This window comes from Crinia signifera, chromosome 8, assembly GCF_055691185.1.
Source record: "Crinia signifera chromosome 8, ASM5569118v1, whole genome shotgun sequence".
In the NCBI taxonomy this organism is placed as follows: domain Eukaryota; kingdom Metazoa; phylum Chordata; class Amphibia; order Anura; family Myobatrachidae; genus Crinia; species Crinia signifera.
Window position 1 is genome coordinate 45,284,504 of NC_139224.1, and position 25,453 is coordinate 45,309,956.

The window sequence follows — 25,453 nt, forward strand, 5'->3', positions numbered from 1 at the left end:
TATAAATTCAAATAATTAATGTTGTTTAAGAAAGAATATACAGGTTGAGTATCCCTTATCCAAAATGCTCGGGACCAGGAGAATTTTGGATAACGGATTATTCCGTATTTCAGAATATTTTAATATTTCAATGATGTATCTTGAGGTATCTTGCATTTATGATGTACATATACATCAAACACATGAAATAAACACAAATATATTTTATTTGTGCATAAAACAAGGTTTCAAAACATGAAACAAAGTTTGTGTACAATCTCAGGCACTGAATTTAAATGCCAAGCAATCATTGTCTTGCACATATATAGTGCCAGTTACATACCTCCCAACTTGTGTCCGGATGAAATAGGGACACTCGCGCGGCGAAGCCGCGCGAGCGTCCGAAAAGGGGGTGGGGCGTATGCAAATGAGGGCGCGGCTTATGCTAATTAGCCGCGACCTCATTTTCATACGGGAATAGACGCTGTGCGCATGCGCACAGCGTCTATTCTACTAGATTGGGGGGTCTCCCAACTGCCACCCCCCGCAGCGGGACAATGCCTGCCGCGGGTGGGACGTCGGGACAGGACCCGAAAATCGGGACTGTCCCGACGAAATCGTGACAGTTGGGAGGTATGCAGTTACATATCATTCCCTCATTAGTGCTGTTACAGATGTCCCCAGTAAGTTTTTAGCAAAAAAAAATTTTTTTTGTTCACTTTCTGAAATGTATGGTTTTCGGAATAATTCGGATAACGGATATTCGGATACGGGATACTCAACCTGTATAAGGTAAACATTACAGATCATTATGATGAAAACAAATGTTTGCTTGGCAATTTTTGCACCTATTTTGACACTTGAAGGGTTAGGAATGAATGGCGGCTAAGAAATGACAGCACTGAATCAGCCAATAGGCATTGCAGGCTGAACCGCTTGGAGTGTACAAACACAAAATATAAAACCTCTATAAACCACGAAAGGTAACCATTAACCTTCTAACTTACATATATATACTGTATAGTGGCAGATGCTCAATTAGTGACATCATTCAGGTACGAGTAAGGGAGGGGTAAGAAAAAAATACAGTGTTTCCCCCAGCACACTGAATGCTATCAGTACCCAGATTTAAACACTACATGATAATAAAATTCAGAGATCTTGGTTACATATATTTGTGCAAATATATGAATGAGCCCCCAAGCCTTTGTCAAGGCTTCTCTGTGTATTGGGCGTCCTTATCGTACTCTGCACCTAGATATAGCAATAGGGACCCACAATACACATAGAAGTCTTAACGACGGCTTGGGGGCTTGTTCATATGTTTGCACAAATATATTTAACCAAAATATCTGAATTCTATAATCATGTAGTGTTTAAATCCGGGTACTGATAGCATTCAGTGTGCTGGGGGGAAACAATGAGTGAGAGATTTGGTGAGAAATCAGGTTTTTTTAAAGCAACAATCATTTGCACTTCAAAATCAAACTGGTTTTGCAGTGTAAATGATTGCCGCTTTAAAAAACCTGGAGATTTCTTACCAAATCTCTCACTTTCTGAATCTCTCATTTAATTTCCCCCAATGTGTTTTTCTCTCACCTTCTAACTTGACTACCTAACTTTTAACTTGGGTGATGATACTGCCCCCGGTTGGGGTGGTACAGCCTACTACCAGTCTATGAAGGTAGGGCATCGCAACCAAACAAATAGTACCCGTGCTGCCATTCTTTCCAGTTGAAAAAACAGCCAACATCTAAAACCACAAACCACAGCAAAAGGGAGGGTGTTAAACCTGAAAGCAAAGTAGATTCTACATAATGATAGGTACAGATGGAGCAGATCACATTGGAGCTGCTCCTGGCGATTCTATCGCCATTCGCCGCCTCCCGAAGGGGGCACGCGCGGATGAGACGCTTGCAAACCCCGTTCCGTCTGAGCCTTCCGCCGCACTCTGCCGGCTACCTGCTGCTCCCCCGTCACCACCTATAGCCCCCCACTAACCCTGCCCGTCTCCCTGAAGCGGAGATTGGCAGGGATCTGCTCACCGCCACCGTGCTGTGGGCAACTTCTCTACTGGTCCCCTTCTCCATTCTTTTCACTGCTTGATACATCATCTCCTTATAAATCTCTGTCTAAGCTTAATATGTACATCTCCCATGTGGCCTACTTCTGTCTCTGCTTCAACATTCCTCAGGGTGTTACCTGCGGAGGTCGGTGGAGCCTTGATCTAGAACCGCAGGACCATACATCCCTGAATCTTTTGCTAATTATATTGAGGATGATTTTACCAGTATAAAACAACATTTGGCTAATTTGTGAGGCAAAAAGTAAGGCAATAATTAATATGCGATTACCCAACTAGACCCATAAACATAAATGTCACAAAAACATCCGCTCATTTTATCTTCCAGCTGAATTTTATGATGACCAAAATCTTTTGAAATGCCTTGTTATGCAAATGTGTTAATATGAAGCAAATATGATTTACTGAGAGGGAAGCAGCTGCCCTGGCGAGGAATATCGGTCCACAGAGCTGGCACAGATAGCTGTTAAAAAAGAACATTTGTCAGGGATGTACACAGATGGTGCTGTTAACGCAGAGATGACAAGGTGGGCTGTAGGGAAATGCACTAAGCGGCTCTACATTTACAGTCCAATGATTAGCAAATAAGACTACAATCTTATGATGAATCCATGGCATCCTTTCTTAGCAGTTCTTTATACAGTCTGCCAACATAATTTGTGGTTAATAATTGTTTGACAAAATCTCTACGAAGTTAATAGTGCTCATTTCTGAGATTTATTCACGTTTAAATAAGAATATTTGAAAAAAAAATAACAATAAAAAACTATTATTTTCTTTGGCCAGTTTCTTCAGGCTGCTGTTAATGTTGTAGTTAAACAGTTTGAACTGTGTTTTTTCCATTACCATGGCAACCACAGTCACATGGCACATAAGGGCTGATTCAGACCTGCTCGCACAGGTTCGAATTCGGCTCCTCTGTCGACGGTGAGCCACTGTGCATGTGCATTATCGGTAATGCGCATGTGCAGGGAACGGCTGCGAGCGCCTTCGGCAATTTTATTTCTTGCTGAGGCCGTCGCAGCCTGATTGACAGTCAAGGGGCGTTCTGGGGTGGACCCTCTAGCGTTTGATGGGAGTTACTTCAAAAATGGTGGGTGCGCCCAGAGAAATGCTGGATGGGCCTGTCAGAATGCAGATGTTCCCCTGCCTGCTCAGGGTGGGTGCATGAAGTTAGCGCCTGCCACGATTTTGCTGAAATACAAGCATCCGTCGAGTGGATCCTGGGTCACATGGCTGCGAGTACTCAGCAGAGGAGGAGAAATCCTGGGATGGTAAGTAACAATCAAAGAATTTCTCCTTTCTGCGGATGCGTGTGAATGGATTTGTACCCGTACACATTCGTTTGCAGCCCGGTGCATGGGCTGGGACACCGGGGGTGTGTGTGAATGCGTTCGGAGGGGCGGTATTAACCTGCTCGCTGGGCTCCGAACACACGCAGCCCAGTGAGCAGGTCTGAATTGGGCCCATGGTGTAGTGAGCAGAGATGCTTCGGAAACCCGTTTGAGAAAATTCCCTTTCTTCTCTTCACTCTACCAACATATGGCGTCCTTCTATTTTGCGTCTTATTTATGGGCATATTTTTAATTCAGATGTGATAAAGATATTACGCTTAAATTCAGGAGAGTAGGCATTTATGTCCTCTACACATTATAGCTATGGCAATAATTATACGCATCTATCAGGTCCTGTCATTTTAATGCAGTTCACAATAAGGAAGATATACAATACAAAAAATCATATTTGTATTCTTAATACGAATGAATAGGACTGGTGTAGTCGTTTTTCATTCGTATTACGGAGGATAATTTACTAATCAGTCGTATTTGACTGATTCGTATTATCCGATGGCGTATTGATTCTTTTTTTTTCTGATACGAATTCGTATTTTAAATACAAATTCGTATTTTTTTATTCAAATTCGTATTTTTAAAATACAAATTCGTATTGGTTTTAGCCTGTATGGATCAGTCAGATCCGTGCAAGCTGCAGTGTAAAAAAAAATGTAAAAATAAATAAATAATTTTAAAAGTGTGTATGTGTGCTTAGTGGCCTTTTATAAGTGACACATTTGCGATTTTTTTCCTCATGTGTAAAATTGTAAGATGTGAAATACACTTCAAAATCAAGGTGTATTTTTTGGCGTATTTGTTTACAATTCGTATGCGTTTACGATTCATATTCGTATTATTTACAAATACGAATTGTTAGTAAATGACTAAAGTACGTTGTTTTCACGTTAAAAATAGGCGTATTCTATCGATGTTGAATTCATTCGTATTCAAAAATACGAATACGCCATGTATACACCATGAATATGAATACACATCACCGTATTTTCAGGATAGTAAATCCTGAAAATACGAATACGCATAAAAAAATCGTATTTTGCTGTACGAATACGAATTTTTTATACGATTTTACCTTAGTAAATTTCCCCCAATGTCTGGTTAGTTGCCAAGGGCAACACCACCAGCTCTATGACAGTTTTCAGAAATTTTCTGTGTTATCTCAACAGATTTCTAAGTAAGCTGACATGTAATTAGCTGTAGGGTGTACAATACATGCAGACTGCTGGTGATACCAGTCAGGAAGTCTGCCATTGTGATTCCTCCCGTTCCTACTGTCAGTCTTGCTGATTGGGGTAGCAAATCCATTATATGCCATTCTTACATTATTTCCAGTTCTTCACACTGTTTACAGAATAAGCCATGTAGCAGATCCCCCTCCTCATTCTCATACGCTTGTTCCTGCACAGGCAGAGGATTCACAATATGGATTTTTTGTAATCAGAAACATTAATGGGTATATGTATGAGACACATTTTCCGGATGCCTGCAAAATGGCATGGCCCGCAGCTGTGGCATCCCCACGAGGCCATGCCACCTTTGTCATAGGACATGCCCCGTTTTCAAAAGTGAATATGTTGTGAGGTATGATCTTATTATGGCATTGTAGCTATGGATTCCAATCCCGCGAACGAGCGCAGCGAGATCTCGGAATTTAAGGCACTTTTTGACTGGGATTTCAGTCCCAGGATTGGAGCCTCTAATCTTGGCATTTTGGGATGGAAATGCATATGCCCATTTGATCCTGCCGCTGCCCAGCGCTGCCTGGCAGAAAACATTGCTTTGCCACAGATCCATTCTATTAAACCCGGATAAGCCAATACGTGCGGCGGCTTACTAGGGATTTTGTTTTTACTGCCTCTAGCAGGCAAAGCAAAATCCCTGAAATCACTTTTCTGAGTGAAAGCACATAAACTGAAACTGTTTTTTTTTTCGGGCGCAATTTTTATTTTTATTTTCAGTCCATCCAAACTGGATAGCCCGAAAACACGGGCTATCCACCTACGGGTAATGTATATTCAATTAATGGCAGATCCATTCCGACATTCCTTTGTCGGAATGGATCCGAAGTGCCCTATTTAATGCAGCTGACATTTGGATTTGGCTGCTGCTGCTCACCAGGAGGCGGGAGGTGGACCCAAGGAGGGATGGGGCCCTCTTCATCGGGTGAGCTGCTGCTGCTAACCTGACCCAGCGGCAAGACAGGTAAATGACAATCCCGGTGGATGGAAGGATGACGCTTGGTGAGCTGCTGCTGCTCACTCGGCGCTTTCCTCCCTCCCTCAATCCGACTCTTTGTAAGGCCGGATTGAGTTTGCCGGAAACGCGGCCAAAACCTGATGGATTTGGTGACGTTTCAAACAAAAGCAGGTGGATTGGTGGCTGTTCCACCAATTCACCTGGTTTACGACAGGTCGGAGCATTCCGACCTGTCGGAAAAAAGCAGCCCTTATTAAATAGGTCAGAACCCTTTACAAGTCGACTTATTCAAGTTGGAAATTGCCATCTTTCCGACAAGACGGCAGTTCTGTCAGCAACTGAATATACCCAATCGGTGCATATTCAAGCTGAAAAGGTTCACAGCGCAAGCCAAATCACGCGGGACCTGGTACACTGAGATGGGCTGCTTGCCACAACTGTGGCTACAGAATACGAAGACACATCTGTAAAGCCTTATTATAAAACACAGACTCTTCTGCAATGTGTGGAATTTATCCGATAGTAAATGGAAACCATGTTTATTGCAACGTATCTCAGTTTTGATTAACCTAATGTCTAATCTGCTCATGATACAGGAACCTGGAACATTTCCAACCACTCCTAATAGTCTAATACACTTGTGTACTTGATGTGGAAACATAGAATGCCTGGAATGTGACTTGGAAAAGGTAATGAGCAAGTGTGATAGATTTTGAAAGTCACAATTCACTATAATACTTTAGTACTGTCAGTCAGATTAGACCTTGTCAGGGGCGTCACAGGGGGTGTGCTGCACTGTAACATTACCTGCAGCACATTATGTGGGATGCAGTCAGGATGCTGCCGTTCAATATACTGATGTCAGAATTATGATTGCCATTACAAGACTGGTGTCGGGTGCTAGGGGATAGGGTTAGGCCAGAGGTTGGGAAGGGGGGGGGGGGGGGGGGGGATAGGTTTAGGCACTAGAGGGGGGACGAAGGGCCAGATGTATCAAGCTTCAAAAGTGATAAAATGGAGAGTGATAAACAGCCAACCAATCAGATCCTACCTGTTATTTTTCAAACCCAGCCTGTGACATGACAGGTAGGAGCTGATTGGCTAGCTGTTTATCACTCTTCATTTTATCACTTTTGAAGCTTGATACATCTGGCCCTTAGAGCCAGATTTACTAAACTTGAAAAGTGATAAAATGGAGAGTGATAACCCACCAGCCAATCAGCTTCTAAATGTCATCTCACAGGCTGGTTTGAAAACTGACAGGTAGGAGCTGATTGGTTTATGGTTTTCACTTTTCAAGGCTTAGTACCTCTTGCCCTTAGGGTTAGACTACGGGAAGGGGAAGGTTAGGGTTAGGCTGCAGGGAGGGGAAGGTTAGGGTTAGGCCAGAGATTGGGGGTGGGGATAGATTTAGGCACTAGTGGGGGGACTTAGGGTTAGGCTGCGGGAAGGGGAAGCTTAGAGTTAAAAGACGGGGTTAGGGTTGGGCTGCAAGGCGAAGGGAGTTAGGTTTATTCAGTGCGGTATGGTGGTTAGGGTTAGCTACTAGTGAGGAGGGTTTAGGGTTAGGCTGCTTCAATAGAGGACATGCTTGCCTACCTGACCCTCTCCATCAGGGAGAAAATGCTCTGTTCTTGGACTTCCCTGGTAATGTATGATTGCCATCACAACATTACAACGATACTGGGATGCTCATATTGGTCCTGAGTCAGGTGTGTTTGGAGTTGCGGCTAGTGAAGGAAAAAGTAGCCGTATTTCATCACTAGAAGGCGCCGTGTACGCGCATTGTGGCCCAGATGCGAGCGCAGTGTATCGATAATCGGCTGCTGTGCACGACACCTAGGATTGTGCTGCCTTAGGTGAGGTTCTCACCATGGGAAATCTGGCCCTTTGCCAACCCTTCGTTAAACCACTGCCCACAACTATGATACATATGCATCTGTCAATGCTGGAAACAATAACCGCTTTGTCACATACATCTGAGAGATCACAGCTACAGGGAGAAGCCCGGGGGCAGGCTGACTGACATCACAGATGTCATTACATAAGACTCATTGATTCTCTCAGAGGAACGACCAATAACAACCTCTAAATGCTGCCCCACAGAGCCACAAGTAGAATGTTGTGGCCTCAGTCAGAGGCAGAGACTGTAGCGCGGCTCTCACACAATCACCTTATTCACAGACATATTTGTGTACAACCAGATATTACATGATAAGATTCTTTCAGACTGAGAGAGTAATTTAACCTGACAGTGGTTTACAGATAGACCTGTTTTTCCACCTGTGAACCTGGAAAAAATGTGCCCTTATCATATTCAATCAAACATGAAGAACAGCGTCTCATGTTCATAGCGGAAACTTATTATTATTTTTACTGTTTTGGATTTTTATTTTGGAAAATCTGCAACAAAATGGCCTGCAATAGGCACCAGCTAAAGGGGCCTAATCAGAGGTGTTGTGAGAGAGGAGGAGGCCGGCGTGCAGCCATCCAGGCCTCCTCTCTACCGGCAGCAGGGCAGCGCTTCAGAGTCTAAACTAGTGGGCTCAGGCGCTAATGTGCAAATCTATGGAAAAATGGCACGGCAGCCATTTTTAGGGTGATTTCGGCATCACTGGTGCCATCCTCGCCATCCTCCCATTGGGGGAGCTCTCCCTAAAAAAAAGAGCCCACTGTGTTTCCAGGGGCCAGGCAGCGCTGCGCACTAGATCAGCCGCTGCCCCCGGTTGACGTTAGCAAGGTCACGCTGCACACAGCCAGGGGGGTGTGTGGTGGTGGAGGCAGGGGCGGGGGTGTGCGTGGTGGTGGAGGCAGGGGTGGGCAGCAGGAGCCGGGCAGTGTCTGAAGTTGAGCGCAGCGCTGATATCAGCGCTCATCGGCACTGCCCGGAAGAAGGGAGCACAGACAGTGGCACTCCCGAGGATTCTCTGGTTTTGCGAGTTCTGGTGCATAGCCCGGAAAATTCTCGGGAGTGCCAGCGAAGGGGTTAATAAATACGCCATTGGGCCTAATATATAATGACAGCCATACAATTGGAAGCCAATGTGCACCCATGGAAGAGCAAAGTTAGGCTCTTCAGACCAAAATGACACATTTAACTGTCCTGGGACACCCTCACTACCAAACCCCATAGCAAGCTTATAGAGGGGGGTCACTTACACCTGATCACACAGCTGCTAATTTGCATAGCTAGAACTTAGTTAAGCCACTGCCCCACTAGAGTGAAATCCATAGATGCCTACCCTCCTTCATTCTGCAGGAGTCTCCCTGAAATAGCAGCAATCTCCCTCTCTCCCTCATTAGTCTAGCAATCTCCCTCATATCACCTAGCCAACATTACACTGTTACATGAGAGATAGATCCATTTACATTGTATCATCAGCGCCATTTCCCAGCACTTTACCAAGTATAGTAGCTCTTACTAACTGCTTTGGGGCTCATCTACATATGTATATAAGTCATTATAAAAGATTCCTCTCAGATGTAGCAGTACACACCCACGCTTCTAGGTGCCACGTTCACAATTTCTTTTCACAATCTCTCCTTATATGGAAGTAGACACACCCTTTGGGTGGAGCATGACACAAAATTCTACTGCCAACAATAACCTCCCTGAAACTAGTTTTCAAATGTAAGCAAGTATGGTGAAATACCGCTTTGCGAATCAATGTGCTCACAATGCATGTGTCCTGCTACACATCCATATGCAGCTGTGCAAATGTTTCCAAAACACATTGTAACAGGCTCACCATCAGATGATTTTGACACTGGCCCAAGTCATCGCAGGCTCACAGTAGAATTAAACCAGAATTCAGCTACAGATAAGTTACTGCTGAATCCTTTGAGTGCCAAGTGAATTCGTCAAAATTGGGGTGAAAATTGCCAAGCAAACATTTTATTCATCATAATGACCTGTAATGTTACCTTATATAGGAAATATAATCTTTTTTTACACAACATTTTTATTTGAATTTATATATGGTATTTTTAGCGGATATTTTGCGCATCTCACAGAAATGTTGGTACTCAAAGGGTTAAAGGAACTGCACTATCGTCCCTGTATGCTTCATAGTAATCTTAGAAGCAACTTGCCTTTCTGGTCCAATAACTGTGGTGTATTATTGAAGTTTCAAATACTCGGCAGACTGCATCATATTCCTAGGGCGTATCTAAATGTTAGGGGCTGGCTCGACATCTTAAAAGAAAAAAGAAAATGCATGTGACACCTTTCAGGCATTTATCAGAAATGAGATGTTCTCATAATTTGGCGATTTTTCTTTAAATGTTTCAAAATCCACTGCAAAAGTGAAAATTATAAAAACGGGTGTCGTGGCACTCTAGGCCCCGCCCACTCTACCTCAGAAGAAACACAGACAGGAGATGCTGCTGGAAGCATCAGGGGGCAGGGCTAGGCTTACACATAATTAGGCTCCACCCCAATCTGAGGAAACAGGTTTGTGAGTAGTAGCTGGGAGATATGCCGGTACTTGTGTAGTTTCACGGTGCCACCGCGCTCACAGTCTGTCTCAGAAACTTGGCAGCTTGCCAGACGCTCTGTTTAACTGTGCGCGTGCCGCTCTAGCTGTTCTCAGCGTAGCGCGTGGCTGCTTCCCATATGTAAAGCTACGTTATCAGCGTAGCGCCGGGCAGCAGCTGTCCAGCGCTGACAGGTCACTGTGGTACTTGTAGTTCCACAGTGAAATAGGCAGTCCTGCGCACCGCTGACAAAGGGGGTGTCTGAAATGTACACACTACAATTTAGACGCTTTAGCTTCTGGATTCAGACACTAATGCGTCTGAATTTGGTAGGGTGTAGGGGTTCATAGGGGTGCACTGTGCAAAACACTCCTAAACCTGTTCACAATGACACTAGTCGATGTAACAGCTGTCGACCTTGTTAATTCCACTATCCACGCCAACCCGAAGCGTGGCGAGCCCCGCGAGGGGCGGCGGTACGCGTCTTACGACCTTTTCATACCCCCACTATCCACGTCGGCGTGAAGTTGAGAATAGAAAGTGTGGCGAGCGCAGCGAGCCCCGCGAGGGGATGCGGATACCTTCACAGGTATCCGTGTCCCCTCGCGGGCTTCAAAGGTATCCGCGTGCGCTCGCCACGCTTCGGGCTTGGTGGCTAGCTGCGCTCGCCACACTTTCTATTCTCAACTCCACGCCGACGTGGATAGTGGGGGTATGAAAAAGTCGTAGGACGCGTACCGCCGCCACGCTTCGGGTTGGCGTGGATAGTGGAATTAACAAGGTCGACAGCTGTTATGTCGACTAGTGTCATTGTGAACAGGTTTAGGAGTGTTTTGCACAGTGCACCCCTATACCCTACGAAATTCAGACGCATTAGCGTCTGAATCCAGATAACCCCCTTCTTAGCGGCTTGCAAGGACTCGGGATTCAGACGCTAAAGCGTCTCAATTGTAGCGTGTGCAATGCGCTACGCTGATAACGTAGCGCTGCGAACAGCTAGAGTGGCACGCGCACACGCTACGCTGGTAACGTAGCGCTGAGAACAGCTAGAGTGGCACGCGCACACGCTACGCTGGTAACGTAGCACTGAGAACAGCTAGAGCGGCATGCGCACAGAGTCTGGCAAGCTGCCAAGTTTCTGAGACAGACTGTGCGCGCGGTGGCGCCGTGAAACTACACAAGTACCGATCTGCCTACTCTTCGGTGGGTCTCTAAAAACTTCCGGCAGTGTAGGCAAATATGACACACCATAACAATTGTATTACACAGATTATACTGTATCTTCAGCTAAAGGCCTGATCTAAAGGTGCACGCAGCAGAGTTTATTGGTGGCACTCAGTTGCCTGTCTGTAACTTTATGTTCTTCCCTGGTGCACATCTGTGCGCCTGAATGCAGAGGCGTAGCGAGGGCGGTGCCGGTGGAGCACAAGCTCCAGGCGCAGGAAGCTATCTTGGCGCCGGAGCCGTGCCAGCACCGCCATCTCGCCCGCTGCTGCCACTTCTATCCTGCCCGCTCAAATCTCTCCCTCCCCTCCGGCTCCCCCGCCGGCTCTCCTGCAAGCTCCCCCGCCGTGTTTGGCGAGATGTGCACGGTGGCGCTGCTATTTAAAAGTCACATCTCCCGCTGGACCGCGCTAGCCAATAGGCGCTTGCGGTCCAGCAGCCAAATAACTGGTGGCTGCTGGACCGCGAGCGCCTATTGGCTAGCGTGGTCCAGCGGGAGATGTGACTTTTAAATAGCAGCACCGTGCACTTGCACATCTCGCCAAACACAGCGGGGAGCCGGGACTCGGGAGCGGGCAGGCGGATTGCACTGCTGCTTTGCTGGCTGTGGGTGGGATGGGGGCGCACACTGTACCCTGACAGCTGGGGGGACTCCACACTACTCCCTGCTCTGCACTATCCCACCCACCCACCCTGCTCTGCACTATCCCACCCACCCTGCTCTGCACTATCCCACCCACCGACCCTGCACTATCCCACCCACCCACCCACCCTGCTCTGCACTATGTCACACACACACCCACCCTGCTCTGCACTATCCCACCCACCCTGCTCTGCACCATCCCACCCACCCACCCTTCTCTGCACTATCCCACCCACCCACCCTTCTCTGCACTATCCCACCCACCCTTCTCTGCACTATCGCACCCACCCACCCTGCTCTGCACTATCACTCCCACCCTCCCTGCTCTGCACTATCACTCCCACCCTCCCCTCCACTATCAATTTCTCACACCTACCCTCCCTGCAAGCAATTTCAGTCCCCCTTGGCAACAAGCAATTTCAGTCCCCCTTGGCATTGAACATGAAGCCCTTGGCATTGAGCATGTAGGTAAGTGGCACTTATGTGTTAAATTTGTAATGGGCATTACAGTTTGTTAAATAGTATGCAATGGGCATTGCAGTGTGTTAGTATGCGATGGGCATTGCAGTGTGTTAGTATGCGATGGGCATTGCAGTGTGTTAGTATGCGATGGGCATTATGGTGTGTTAGTATGTGACGAGCATTATGGTGTGTTCTATAGTATGCCATGGGCATCATGCGTGGCCTTATGTGTAATTGGCGTTATGGCTGTGGCTTTATGTGTAATTGGTATTACAAAGTTTGCTAAAATGTGCAATGAGCATTACGGTGTGTGGTATAATGTTGGGCCATGCCCACTTTTCACTGCGCAGGAGCCTCACCTACTACAAATTGGGGGGCGCGAAACATGCCCTTACTCCGGGCGCCTTGGCACCTAGCTACACCACTGCCTGAATGTGCAAGGACTGAGATGTTCACTGGGCCTCAGATGTGGTCGGAGTTGCTATCACTGCAGCAGCTGTGTATGGTGAAGCAGCAGGAGGCACCTATTACAAGAAGACATCTCCTGCTGTAGTAGTGATCCGGCCTACATCCTAGGATGCAGCATCAGATCGCTCACCCATCATTACGCAGCTTGCTGCACCCATTGGGATGCATAAGCTGCCCGCTGCAGGGGCCAGGAAATCCCAACAGCACTTTGTTACTTGTACTCAGTCTAAAGGTCTATACACACTGGGCGACTATGCCCAGCGTGTATGGACAGCGATGATGAGAATCATCGCTGCGGGGAAAGTCGCTCAGTGCATACACACTGAGTGGCTTTACCCCTGCCCGGCGCCGACGGAGGGGGGGGGGAATTGCGTTGCACAGCGCAGCGCTATGCAAAGCCGTTCTGAAAGCCTCTCATCTGCTGGTATAACCAGCAGATGAGCGGCTTTCCCGGCGATGTTGCGGGAGCGAGCAGCAGCGCTCATCGCCCGGCCATACACACTGGGCAGCTTTGAGCTGAAAGCCGCACAAACCTCCTGTTTTGAGCGACTTTCAGCTCAAAGTCGCCCAGTGTGTATGGGCCTTAAGGAACGTGCTGTATGAGTTTTGGAGGATTCGTGCACAAGTGAAGCGCCAATGACTCCATTACTGTATGCGGACATCAGCATGGCATCCACCTCTGAAGGATTTAGTAAAGTGTCTTGGTGAAAAATTGATGTAAGTTAATTCTCCGACCATCCTGATTATAACTCAGATGGCCGATGCTCATGGGTGGGGTATAGCTCACGGATAATATCTAGATCGACAGTCATTAGTTTGAGAGAAAAAGGTTGACATGCACTCAGTCGACATTGACAAAAAAAGGTTTTCAAAGCAAAAGGTCGATATGGAAAAAGTCGACACATGAAAAGGTCAACATACGTTTTTCAGATTTTTGGGGGTGTCATTGTCAACCCCTGAGCATGTGGACGTCCAATTAATGTACCTCATCCCCATGCATGTCTCGCCATGTTTCAGGCTACTTTACTCACTCGGAGTCCGCGTGGATGGTAAAATATGCAAAAACTAAAAAAAAAAAAAAAATTTTTATAAAAAAGTCATGTTAACCTTCTGTAACTAATAACCTTGTGCATGTTGACCTATGACCTAGGCATAGTCCGTCAGCCACCCGGATACTGATGCTCATACAGAGGGATCCGCATGCAGCCAGCAGCGGATCACATCTATTGTATCACATCACACTACCATGTACATACTCTGTATTTCTCCTCTGCTATCTCCACTGTGCTGCTCTCACTCTACCCTGGGCCATGTGCAATCCTCACTGTCTGCCAGTGCTCCTCGTTCCACCTGAAAACGTCCAATCCCGGTAACCTTATCCACTTCTCTCCTCCTTGCCTGGGCACACTGGAATGCATGGTCTGCTTGTAACAAGCTCACATTCATCCATCTTCATGTTGTTGTAGGGTCAACATCTCAAATTCAATACCTGAGTCCCTTATATACCAAGCTCTCACCTACCGACTCTCATACTAATTGATTTCAATATTCCCTTTATTTTCTCATTTAGGGGGAGATTCTCTAAGTGAAAAAATGCGGTAAAACCCCCGTTATCGGGGTTTTTACCGCATTTTGGGATGCTGTAAGCATCCCCCGCTGGGTTACCGCGGTGGGGGGCATCGCCAGAAAAATCTGGCGATGCCCCATAGAAGCCAATGGACTTCTACCGCATCCCACCGCCGCCCCGCAATGAGCCCCCGCCGCCCCGCACCTGTGTCCGGGCAGCACAGAGCTGTGCTGCCCGGGCCTGTGACCTCCTCCCTGCACTGATCCTCTTCCGGGTGCAGGGAGGAGAAGAGCCCGGCGCAGCAGCAGCAGCGCCGGGTGTGTGAGGGAGGGGGGAGCCGCCGGGACCTGCTGGGACCTGGCGACTCTCACCGCAAAGGACAGCTCTTAACGCAAGAGCTGTCCTTTGCTATAATTATCACATATGTTAGAACATACAGTATGCGACAATTATAAATGCAAAGAGAGGCGAAGGGGGGGCGGAGATTCTTAGAGAATCTCCCCCTTAATCTATGTCACTGGGACTCCTCTCCCACCAACTGTGATGAATAACCCCTTGAGTTTGTCTTCTCTTCGTACTGGTTCAAATCTGTTGGCCTTCCACCTCTCTGATGACAATCTCCTTTACATCAGCCTCACCTTCCATCATCATCAAAATAATAGGGTAAAACCCATTTAAATATAGAAGTGGATACGAGGTCTAAAGGCAGTAATGTAGCTAAGTGCAAACTCATCTCTTATATGTCCCCACATACATTACCACTAAGGAGGGTATTTAATCTGGGATTTCCGACTGTCGGAATGTCCCAACAGTCAGAATCCCAGGCCATTTTTGGTCCTCTCGACTGCAACTTGACAGTCTGAATTCAATGTTCCGTCTGAAAGTCCAAGGTTTGGCGAAAAAGGCAGCGGATTGTCAAAAAATGGCAGAGAATTCGTCAATCTGCGCCCTTTTTCAACAAAACAGATCCGACTTTTTTTAAAGTCGGATCTGTTTTGTCAGAAACTGCCTTCAACGCTGTTGAAAACTACTTCCGCCAACGGAAATAGCATCCGGGATTGAATACCCCCTAAGATTGCTATGTACTGTACTTGCTATCTCATACAATTGTTGAGCAAGCTGTATTGTCATTATATGGTCATAATAAAGGACAAGGGGGGAGATGTATAACATTTTGGAAATCGATAAATTGAATGGAGATAAAGAGTGACATTTAATGAGATGTGAAAATGTGATTTGTGCGAAATCGGCCAAAATCACACTTTTCCCCCCCTTTACTGGGGGGGTCCCCACTCCTCCAGGTACCCTGTCCAAGGCTGACCAGCCACGGTGCTCATGTTTTGGCAGGGGGACCTTATGTAAAAAGTAACCCCCGGCTGTGGCATGACACCACGGGCTGTTGGAGCCCTGTGCTGGTTTCAAAATACGGTAGACCCCCAGAATTTTTGTCCCCCGTAAATTTGGAACCAGGACCGGTCCAAGAGTCTGGGGCTGGTTTCAGAAATACGGGGGACCCCTATGCTTTTTGTCCCCCGTATTTTTGGAACCAGGTCCGGCTCAATGAGCCCGGGGCTGGTTATGCTCAGGAGGGGGTTCCTTACGCCATTTGTTTGTTTTTTTTAACACAAATTCGCACATTTTCATGACTAAAAATCGCACATTTTCATGACTAAAAATCGCACATTATTGCACTTTTTGGTACTTGTGTACTAGCACGGCGCCCACGATATTTGGTTGCACGACATATAATCGCATTGCATTGCATGCCACCCGATGCACTGTGATGCGATTTAAAATTGTATAAGCCCCCTATACAATGTTTAATTGTATAAGCACCCTAATGGGGGCTTACAATGTTAAATGCACCCCCATGCCACCCCCACTATGAACGTGAACCCGAAGCGTGGCGAGCGCAGCGGTACACGTCCTACAACCTTTTCATACCCCACTATCCACGCCGGTGTGGAGTTGATTTAATATAGTGTGGCGAGCGTAGCGAGCCACCAAGACCGAATCGTGGCGTTGCGTATTACTTTACATGTATTCCGTGTCCGCTCGCCACGCTTCGGGCTCGGTGGCTTGCTGCGCTCGCCACAATATATAGAATCAACTCCACGCCGACGTGGATAGTGGGGGTATGAAAAGGTCGTAGGACGCGTACCGCCGCCACACGCAGGCTCGCTGCGCTCGCCACGCTTTGGGTTCACATTCATAGTGGGGGTGGCATGGGGGTGCATTTAACATTGTAAGCCCCCATTATTGTGCTTATACAATTTTAAATCGCATACCATTGTATATGCGATACAATGGCATACAATGCCATACAATTTGATGGTATACAATTTAAAATTGTATAACATCGGCTGCCATCGCATCGCATACCATCGCATGCCTTATGGTCTGCGATGCGATGGGCGCCTTGCTAGTACACAAGTACCCACTTTTTTACCCAGAACACACATCTCATTAAATATGTGAATTCACGGCAAAAAATTTGATTTAAAAAAGTGCGATAATGGGCGAATTTAAAAGTGACTAAAAATTGCATTCTATTAAATGTCACCCAAAGTACCAGCCAATCAGCTCCTAATTGTGATTAATCAGTTTGTTCACACACAGCCTGTGACATGGCAGTAAGAAGCTGATTGGCTAGACTAGACTTTATTTATTTCCAAGGCTTGATACATCTTCCACTAGGATACTAGGAAACCAAACCAAGTTCATAAAGCACATATATATGAGTTGCGGTCCATTGGGCCCAGAAGCAGTTGCTACCACTACTTCTATAGCACTGACGATATTTGCGGTGGCAGGGACCCAGCGCAGTGCTGGCATCAGTAAGTGCAACTGAGGATGGAACGTCAGGTTCTGCAGCATGGCCTCCTTAGCACTGAGCTCCTTTGTCCATACATGCTGGAAGACGGAGGGCATCCTCGATGATATTGAGCAATCACACTACCCGTTTCTTTTAAAGATATAATTTATAATGACCCATATATTTTTTTTAAATCGGGTAGTGTGTGTGGGGCTTTAGGGCTACTTTAAGACAGCCTAGGCCAAACATCCCTATAGTGCAGTGGTTCCCAAACTGTGTGCCTAGGAACCCTGGGGTACCACAAGGCTCTTGCCGGAATGCCTCAGGTTGGTGGTTCAAGACCAAATCAAATTATTTATGTTCAAAGTAATAGGCAAAACCAGTGAAAAATTTTTTGATATACTGTGGACAAAAATGTTGACAGTCTTGGGCACTGTGATTCAAGAACGTTTTGGCCATATGCCTGTAAGGTATCAGGACAGGTGGACTGATTAAAAATCCCTATTACAGTTGTGGTCTTGTTAATATTATTATTGTAGGTTTATGCTTCAGGCTGTGACTTCTCCTTGCATTAGTAGACCTTAGGGTTACCGTAACTTGTCACACAGAATCAGCACTGATTTAGGATACAATACTCATTTAGGATAGGGTTATTCAACAAGCCTACAGTACCCGACCTTTACTTTTGTCTTTATTGTACATCAACATGCACCTATATTGTATTGTTGTCATGGAAGAACCTAATTATGATGATTACCAGTCCCTTAAATCACTTCTCTTCGCTGAGCCCAAAGAAAAATAATAATAAACTCCCAATTGCAGCTGGCCTCTGCAAATCCCCCCCCCCCCCCCCCTGCCCCTAATTCCAATGGCTTTCAGTCACTGGAAATAAACATAGACTGATTCTGAATTGGATGTAAAGTTGATGTCAGTGTTTATGAACTGCACTTGGGTCGAAGTACAGTAGCTAAAAAGTCACAGAGGCATGCGTTCAACACCAAGAGTAACAGTACAGAGTGGTAGTTGTATGAAGCAGTGATAAGGGAGAAGTGATAAAGTGCCTGGTACTTTATCACCGGCCAATCAGCTCCTTTTTAAACCTAGCCTGTAACTTAACAGTAGGGTGGCCAATCCCGGGATCGGGATCCGCGGGATCCCGGGATTTGGCCCCCAAAACACCGGGATTTCAATCCCGGGATTGGAGTTTCCAATCCCGGGATTTCGGGATTAGACTGCGCATGCGCAGTCTAATGCCGGGCAGCGTCTGAGCGGGTGCTCAGCAGCTGCCCGGCTTCTCCCGTCCCGGGCAGTGCGGCTCTGCGCAGCGTGACGACGTCAGAGGTCACGCTGCTCAGGCCGCACAGGCTGTCTGCCTCCATCCTGTCCCCGGACCAGCCCGCCCGCCCAGCAGCGGACCTGCCGGCACACCGGGGCACCAGCGGACCAGCCCGGGCTGTCCCCGGATCAGCCTGCCCAGCCATCCTGTCCCTGGACCAACCCGCCCGCCCAGCAGTGGACCTGCCGGCACACCTGCAGACCAGCCCGGGGCTCCATCACCCCATCTCGCCCACACACCCGGCCGCACCACGCATCTGTAAGTAAATATGCGGGGCGGCCGAGGTGGGTTTTTAATAGTAGGGAAGCCAATCCCGGGATCCCGGGGATCCCGGGATTGGGCATTTTTCAATCCCGAATTCCGGGATTGAAAAAATGCCCCGGGATTGGCTTCCCTACTTAACAGTCAGGAGCTGATTGGCCGGTGATAAAGTACCAGGCACTTTATCACTTCTCCTCACTGCTTCATTCATCTACCCCAGAATGCGATAAGCGGTCTCAGAGATGTACAGTGTGGTCTTACGGACACGTTATAGGAGCGTCACAAGCATGTCACATCATAAGCAGAAATTTGCGGACACTGCTATGACATACTGTAGACTCTAAAGCAGGGGTCTTCAACCCATGGCCCGCGGGCCACAAGTGGCCCGCCGAGTTGTATTAGGTGGCCCACCAGTGAATTTCGTTTTTTTTATTAAATGCCGTGCTGATTTTAAAAAAAAAATCCTTCCGCGCGCTGTCCCCTTAGCAGTGGGACGCGGCGGAGGTGGATATGCTGGCTGGCAGCAGGACTGTGCGCAGACATGCGCATTGTGTAATTCCTGACGCCGCGCACCCGTCCCGCCCGTGCCCACAGCCGGGAGACTGGAGTGAGTGTGACAACCGCCGGCAGCCGCACACCTGTCCCTGCCTGCTCCTTGGCTGTTAAGACAGCCGACGCCGCCAGCAGTAGCAGCCCTCTGAAGGAGACCTCTGCAAGGGACACTAAGGCAAGTGTCTCAGGAGAGGGTGATGCCGGCTAGCTACCGCGGTGCTGACTATGGGGAGGAGGGGCTGGCAGTGCAATGTGGCCCTGTGTATGGGGAGGGTGCTGACTATGGGGGTGGGGGACTGGCAGTGCAATGTGGTTCTGACTAAGGGAGGGCTGGCATGCTGTGCAATGCAGTGCTGACTATGGAGGGCAATACTAGGGCATTTTGTGAGGGACACTACTGGTGGCATTTTATGAGGGACACTACTGGTGGCATTTTATGAGGGACACTATTGGTGGCATTTTATGAGGGACACTACTGGGGGCATCATATGCATAAGCAGGAGTATTGGGGGCCTTATAGTGCAAGGTGCTATGGGCATCATGGTGTGAGGCATAATGTGCAATGGGCATCATGGTGTAATGGGCCTTCATGTTTATATGTCACTGTGCGGCCTTTAGACAGCCAACTTAAGCGTGGAAGGACAACAACCATTCCTGCGGTAATCAATGTCTGGTCATGCAGGTTGCAAAAGTGAGGTGTCAGGTAATTTTTTTCCTACTAGTTCACACTCTTATAATTAGACCATGCCCCTTATAATTAGTCCACACCCCTTTTTGGGGTGCGCGCTATTTCTTAAATGCCAAGTTATGTATGTGTGGCTGCATTTTTATTCTGTTCGCACTGGGACCCTAATTGTTTAGAAATAGCCCTGGTGCAGACTATATATTGGGGGCAGGGTTTATGTGTATGGGCAGCTGTGCCAACTATCCATGCGGGGGCTGTGCTGTCTATCTATTAAGAGCTGTGCTAAATACCACAGTAGAGCTTAGTGGCCCTCGGGCTTCGTTGAATTTTTTAATGTGGCCCACACTGTCTTAAAGGTTGAAGACCCCTGCTCTAAAGTCTTAATCAGCCGCAGCGTTTGTGGCACAAATCTTCTCAGTCATTCCCAGAACTACAGCACTCCACTCAGGACAAATGTTTAACTTTGCTCAGGTGACCGAGTCTGGAGCGTTTCCACATAGAAAGCTGCCGGATATGATCAACGAGTGGGCTGAGAAGTGCAATTATTTATTATATTGTAATAAAAGATCATGATATACCTCATGCTGTGTACACACGAGGGAGATATATTGCTCAGCCATATATGGCTGAGCAATATATGGCTGAGCAATATATTGCTCAGTTTTTCCTTTACATCAGCGACCAGAGATGGTCGCTGATGAAAAAGAAACTGCCGGGGGGAGCCCGGCAGTGGTAATCAGCTGGTCGCAGGAGCATGTTCCTGCGACCAGCGATCACCACAGGGGCAAAAACGGGAGCGCGCACCTGGCAATATATCGCCGGTGCACACTCCCATTGCGGGCAATATGGTCGCTCAGCGACCATATTTCCCGCGATTTTGCACTAAATCGCCCCCGTGTGTACGCACCTTTAGTGGTAAAGGAGCTGTCCGAGCCCACACAAAAACACACAATTAACACACCAGCTCCTAAGCCACATAAATGTGCCACACAGTTGCTATCCCTGCGTTACACATGAAGAACCTGGCCGTAGGTTACGGTAATCATTGACCCGGTAAGTTCTCGTGCAGGAGGCAACCACCGGATTACTTACGGTTATATTCAGGATTTACTTTAAGAGAAGTAAACAAGCAGCCACATTTGGCAGATCACTCTTGTTAGCATAGGAACCTGCAGCACTGAGCAAACACAAACATTACAGCTAATACTACAAAGATGTAAAGATATGGGAAGCCAAACCAAGCACAGCGGAGGAATCCCTGGGACAGGTGAGGCCCTCACCTGCTGCTGACCCCAAAGGAAAGCTGTGTTTATACATATTTATTAACAGTTATTTATATAGCGCACACATATTCCACAGCGCTGTACAGAGAATATTTGAACATTCACATCAGTCCCTGCCCCAGTGGAGATACAATCTATATTCCCTACCACATGTACACGCACACACACAGACATTCTAGGGTTAATTTTTGTTGGGAGCCAATTAGCCTACCAGTATATTTTTGGGTTGTGGAAGGAAACCGGAGTAACCGGAGGAAACCCACGCAAGCACGGGGAGAATATACAAACTCCACACAATTATGGCCATCCTGAGATATCGGGTCTCTCCTTAGCCATATAGCAGCTGGTACTGAGAACCAATGGGGATTCCCACTTCCAAGGCAGCGATGAACTATACTTCTCCCCAGCTTTGATATTACATTCCACTTGTCCCTTATCTCTCCATGAAACATTTCTGCCTCCCCCTCTCTGAGGTGCTCAGTTCAAGTCATCGCACACTGGGACAGAATCAGCATATTAAACAGGGGACAGCATCTTAATTCATTCCTGCAGCCCCTGAAGCCCAGCATAGGTAGCAATCACTGTATAATGTTCTAGGCTGGGGGCAGCTGCTGCAGCACCGCATGGAATCAGAGCTGTCAGGCACTAATCTGGTGTCAGGATCTCCTGCAGCTGAATCAGGACTGACAGAAGATCATACTGCCCATACAGCTGCTGCAGCAGCAGCAAGAAGACCCAAGCAGAGGAACTGAATGAATGAAACATTGTTATGAGATGGATACAGAAACACCTGCTTACCAGACTTGACCAGCATGGCTCTGTGCATCCCAGTCCCTGCAGAATCAGGCACTCTCACCCGGTCAAACCACTTCTGTGACATGATGACTGCACCCCCCCTCCCCGCACTGTGGACCACTGCTTCTGCCTGCCCCCAGCCCCTGCAGCCCCGTATGGCTGTGCAGCCTGGAGAACTGCAGAGCTCCTCTCACTTGTGCAAGATGTTGTGTGTGTGTGTGTGTGTGAGAGCAGCAGTCACCTGACTGTGGTACTGTATAGCCTGAGCCCTCCCCTGCTGCCAGCATTCAGCTACAACAAAACCATTTCCCCAGGACTCTGCAATATTGCAGGATTACAAGCCCACACAACGTGCAGAGCATTACATCCTTCCAGCTCTGTGTTGTCACCTTCCAGCTCAGTGTGCACTGCAGAGCATTGCATCCTTCCAGCTTTGTGCTGCTACTTTCTAACAATTCATAGTGCAGGAGGATGAGGAGGCTACAATGTGCAGAGCATTGCACCCTTCAAGCACTGTGTTTCCACTTTCCAACAATTCATAGCACAGGAGCATGGGGAGGCTGACAGTGTGCAGAGCATTGCATCCTTCCAGCTCTGTGTTGTCCTCTTCCAGCACAGTGTGCAGAGCATTGCATCCTTTAAGGTTTGTACTGCCACTTTCCAACAATTCATAGTGCAGGAGGATGATGAGGCTGCACGGTGGGCCTGATTCAGACCTGCACACTAAGCTGCGTATCTTTGCCCGCTTACGCTTACACATCCGTGGCCGCATGGAGGAAAAATCTATACTTAATTTTATCCTGGACAGAGATGACGGAAATGGAGGTGGGGCGCTGACCTCATGTGAGGTCAGCCACCTGCCCCCGAACAGGCATGGGCACGCCTCTGTTTCTGTGCAAATTCTAAGATGCCGCCAACACAGGTTGAAGTTTTGCCTACTCGTGAGTTTGTGCGTACGACCCGCCCCCAATTCAGTACTCGCCCCAGATGCAGGAGGTGTAAGAGCATCATCTCCTGGCAGCCCCTGAGCCTCCAAGCGGTCCCCTCCCCATTGCACAGTTGTTCAGGAGACCAACAGAGACCAATGAAATTTGTAAGCATCATTTTCTTTGTTGTGCTGCAGAAAATCCTGCGACCATTTTTTAATAGTTGGTTACTGCAGGAATCGGGAGCATACATACATGCAGTCAGGGCCGGATTATAATGTAGCCCCAAGGGGTCAGTGCCCCTGGGCCCCCCTCTAGCTAGGGGCCCCCTGTGGTTGGCATGTTTTTTTTTTAAACAAAATTATTTTATTTTTTTTGTAGCTAAAGGTTTTGTGCATGGGAGTGGGGTAGTGCTGCAGCTTCACCTATCTGCCAATATGACAATGATTAATGGAGCTGAGCATCGGGAGCCAAGGCACACTGATTGCACAAGTGTGCTGTGCATTACTGGGAGTTGACTAAGTCCCATGACACTTTGCACCAGAGGGCAGAGGCTGAGAGGTTTGTGCTGAGCTCTGATTGGTGGAGCTCATTACATGCTTCTCAGGTCCATGGAGAACAGCAGCAGCAGCTTAGTCATGGGAGGGTTTTTAATCAGAGGCAGTACTGGGACTGTGAGGTCTCCTACAGAGTAAGGTGCAGAGGGACAAACACAGGCTTTTCATGTGGTATGTATGTATGTATGTATGTATGTATGTATGTATGTATGTATGTATGTGTGTATGTGTGTGTCTATATATATATATATATATATATATATATATATACCCTGCAGTTACCCATTGACCAAGTTTATTCTGCCTTTACTCTGTGTTTTGACAGTATAATATTCATGCAGTTTGCGGCCAGTAATGACAAGTGCAAGGGGGCCCCCCTGTCTAAAGTACCCCTTACAGTGTTAGTACTGAAGTCACGGTGCCCATTTTGTACACCATGAATAATGTAATAAAGTTTCATTTGCAAAACAGAGAACAGCGACTGTTGAAAAATCAATGAAGTACAGTAATGTGAATAGATGCCGTCAGGTAACACTGCAGTCACACTACTGAAAGCACGATCAGTGGGAGTGGTCAGGAGGCAACCATCCAATCAGAAATGTCGGTACTTGTGTAATATCTGGGCGCACGATTTTGACATGGGGTCGGAAAAATCGGTTGCATCGCATCGCATGTGACCAAATCGCATGCGATGCGATTCGACCAATTCGACCCAATTTTTTATTGTACAGCCACTCTGATGGCTGATTACAATGTTAAATGCCCCCCCCCCCCCCCCCCCCAGACCTCGAATTGTAATTGTATACCCACCCTGATGGGTAATTACTAGGTCAAATGCCCCCCCATTGTTAACACCACCCCACAATCAACGCCAACCCGAAGCATAATTAACCATCAGGGTGGGTATACAATTAAAAATCCAATGTTAAATCGGGTCTGAGGGACCATTTAACATTGGTTCCAATGTAAAAATCGGGTCGATCGCGTCGCATCGCATGCCATTATAATGGCATGCGATGCGACCAGGAACGTACCAGGAACATCTAAAAACCCTGAAAATCGGGTCCAATCGCGTCACATTGCATGCCAGTAGAGGCATGCGATAAAAACATCGGGCGCCCAGATATTACACCAGTACCGAAATGGCAAATTACTAGTCACCATCGTCATTGCATATATTTGTATCAACCCTATGACAAGAGATACTGGGGAAAATGTACTAAGATAAGAGTTGTATTTCCCACATGGGATGTTGCTATGGGCAACCAATCAGATACTATCTATTATCTTCTAGCAGGTGCTAAATAAATAAGAAGTTGGTTCTGATTGGTTGCCCATAGCAACATCCCATGTGAAATACAACTCCCATCTTAGTAAATTTCCCCCATCATATGCCACCTGACAGGTGTATCTGTGCATGCATCCTCATTTAATTACCATGCTTTACATCTGATGGCCCAAAGCAACATCTTATCTTCAATAGAACGGAACTCCAATCTTAGTAAATAAACCCTACACTGTCTTGCAGTTTCTTCTCTTTGAGCTTCTCCCATAGAGGAGTTTTTCAATGTAGGCAAGTATGAGGTAACATGAGTAGAACAGGCATACCTCCCAACTTGTGTACTGTGCAAATCAGGACTCCGATTCGGAGGAGTGGCTGAGTGGCAAAGGGGTGTGGCATATTCTTGTGGCACTCCCACAAGGCCACACCCTGTTTTTCATCGCTGTGGGCTCAAGGCCCACTAATTCTCAGAGCACACATGCACACAGCCTCTAATCACCAGAGCAGAGTC

General features: G+C 47.3%; 1 protein-coding gene across 3 annotated transcripts in view; it reads right to left on the reverse strand.

The window, feature by feature from the left end:
- Nucleotides 1-25,453, reverse strand: part of FAM107A (family with sequence similarity 107 member A) — a 169,575-nt gene that overhangs the window by 52,611 nt on the left and 91,511 nt on the right. Inside the window, exon 1 of one of the 3 annotated variants that reach the window (XM_083156273.1) lies at nt 22,181-22,378. The exons of the other annotated variants lie outside the window; for them this stretch is intronic. Within the exon in view, the coding sequence (XP_083012399.1) occupies nt 22,181-22,262 (82 nt within the window). The 5' untranslated portion in view covers nt 22,263-22,378. Of the gene's footprint in view, nt 1-22,180; nt 22,379-25,453 lie in introns of those variants that run through there. 3 annotated transcript variants of the gene reach the window in all.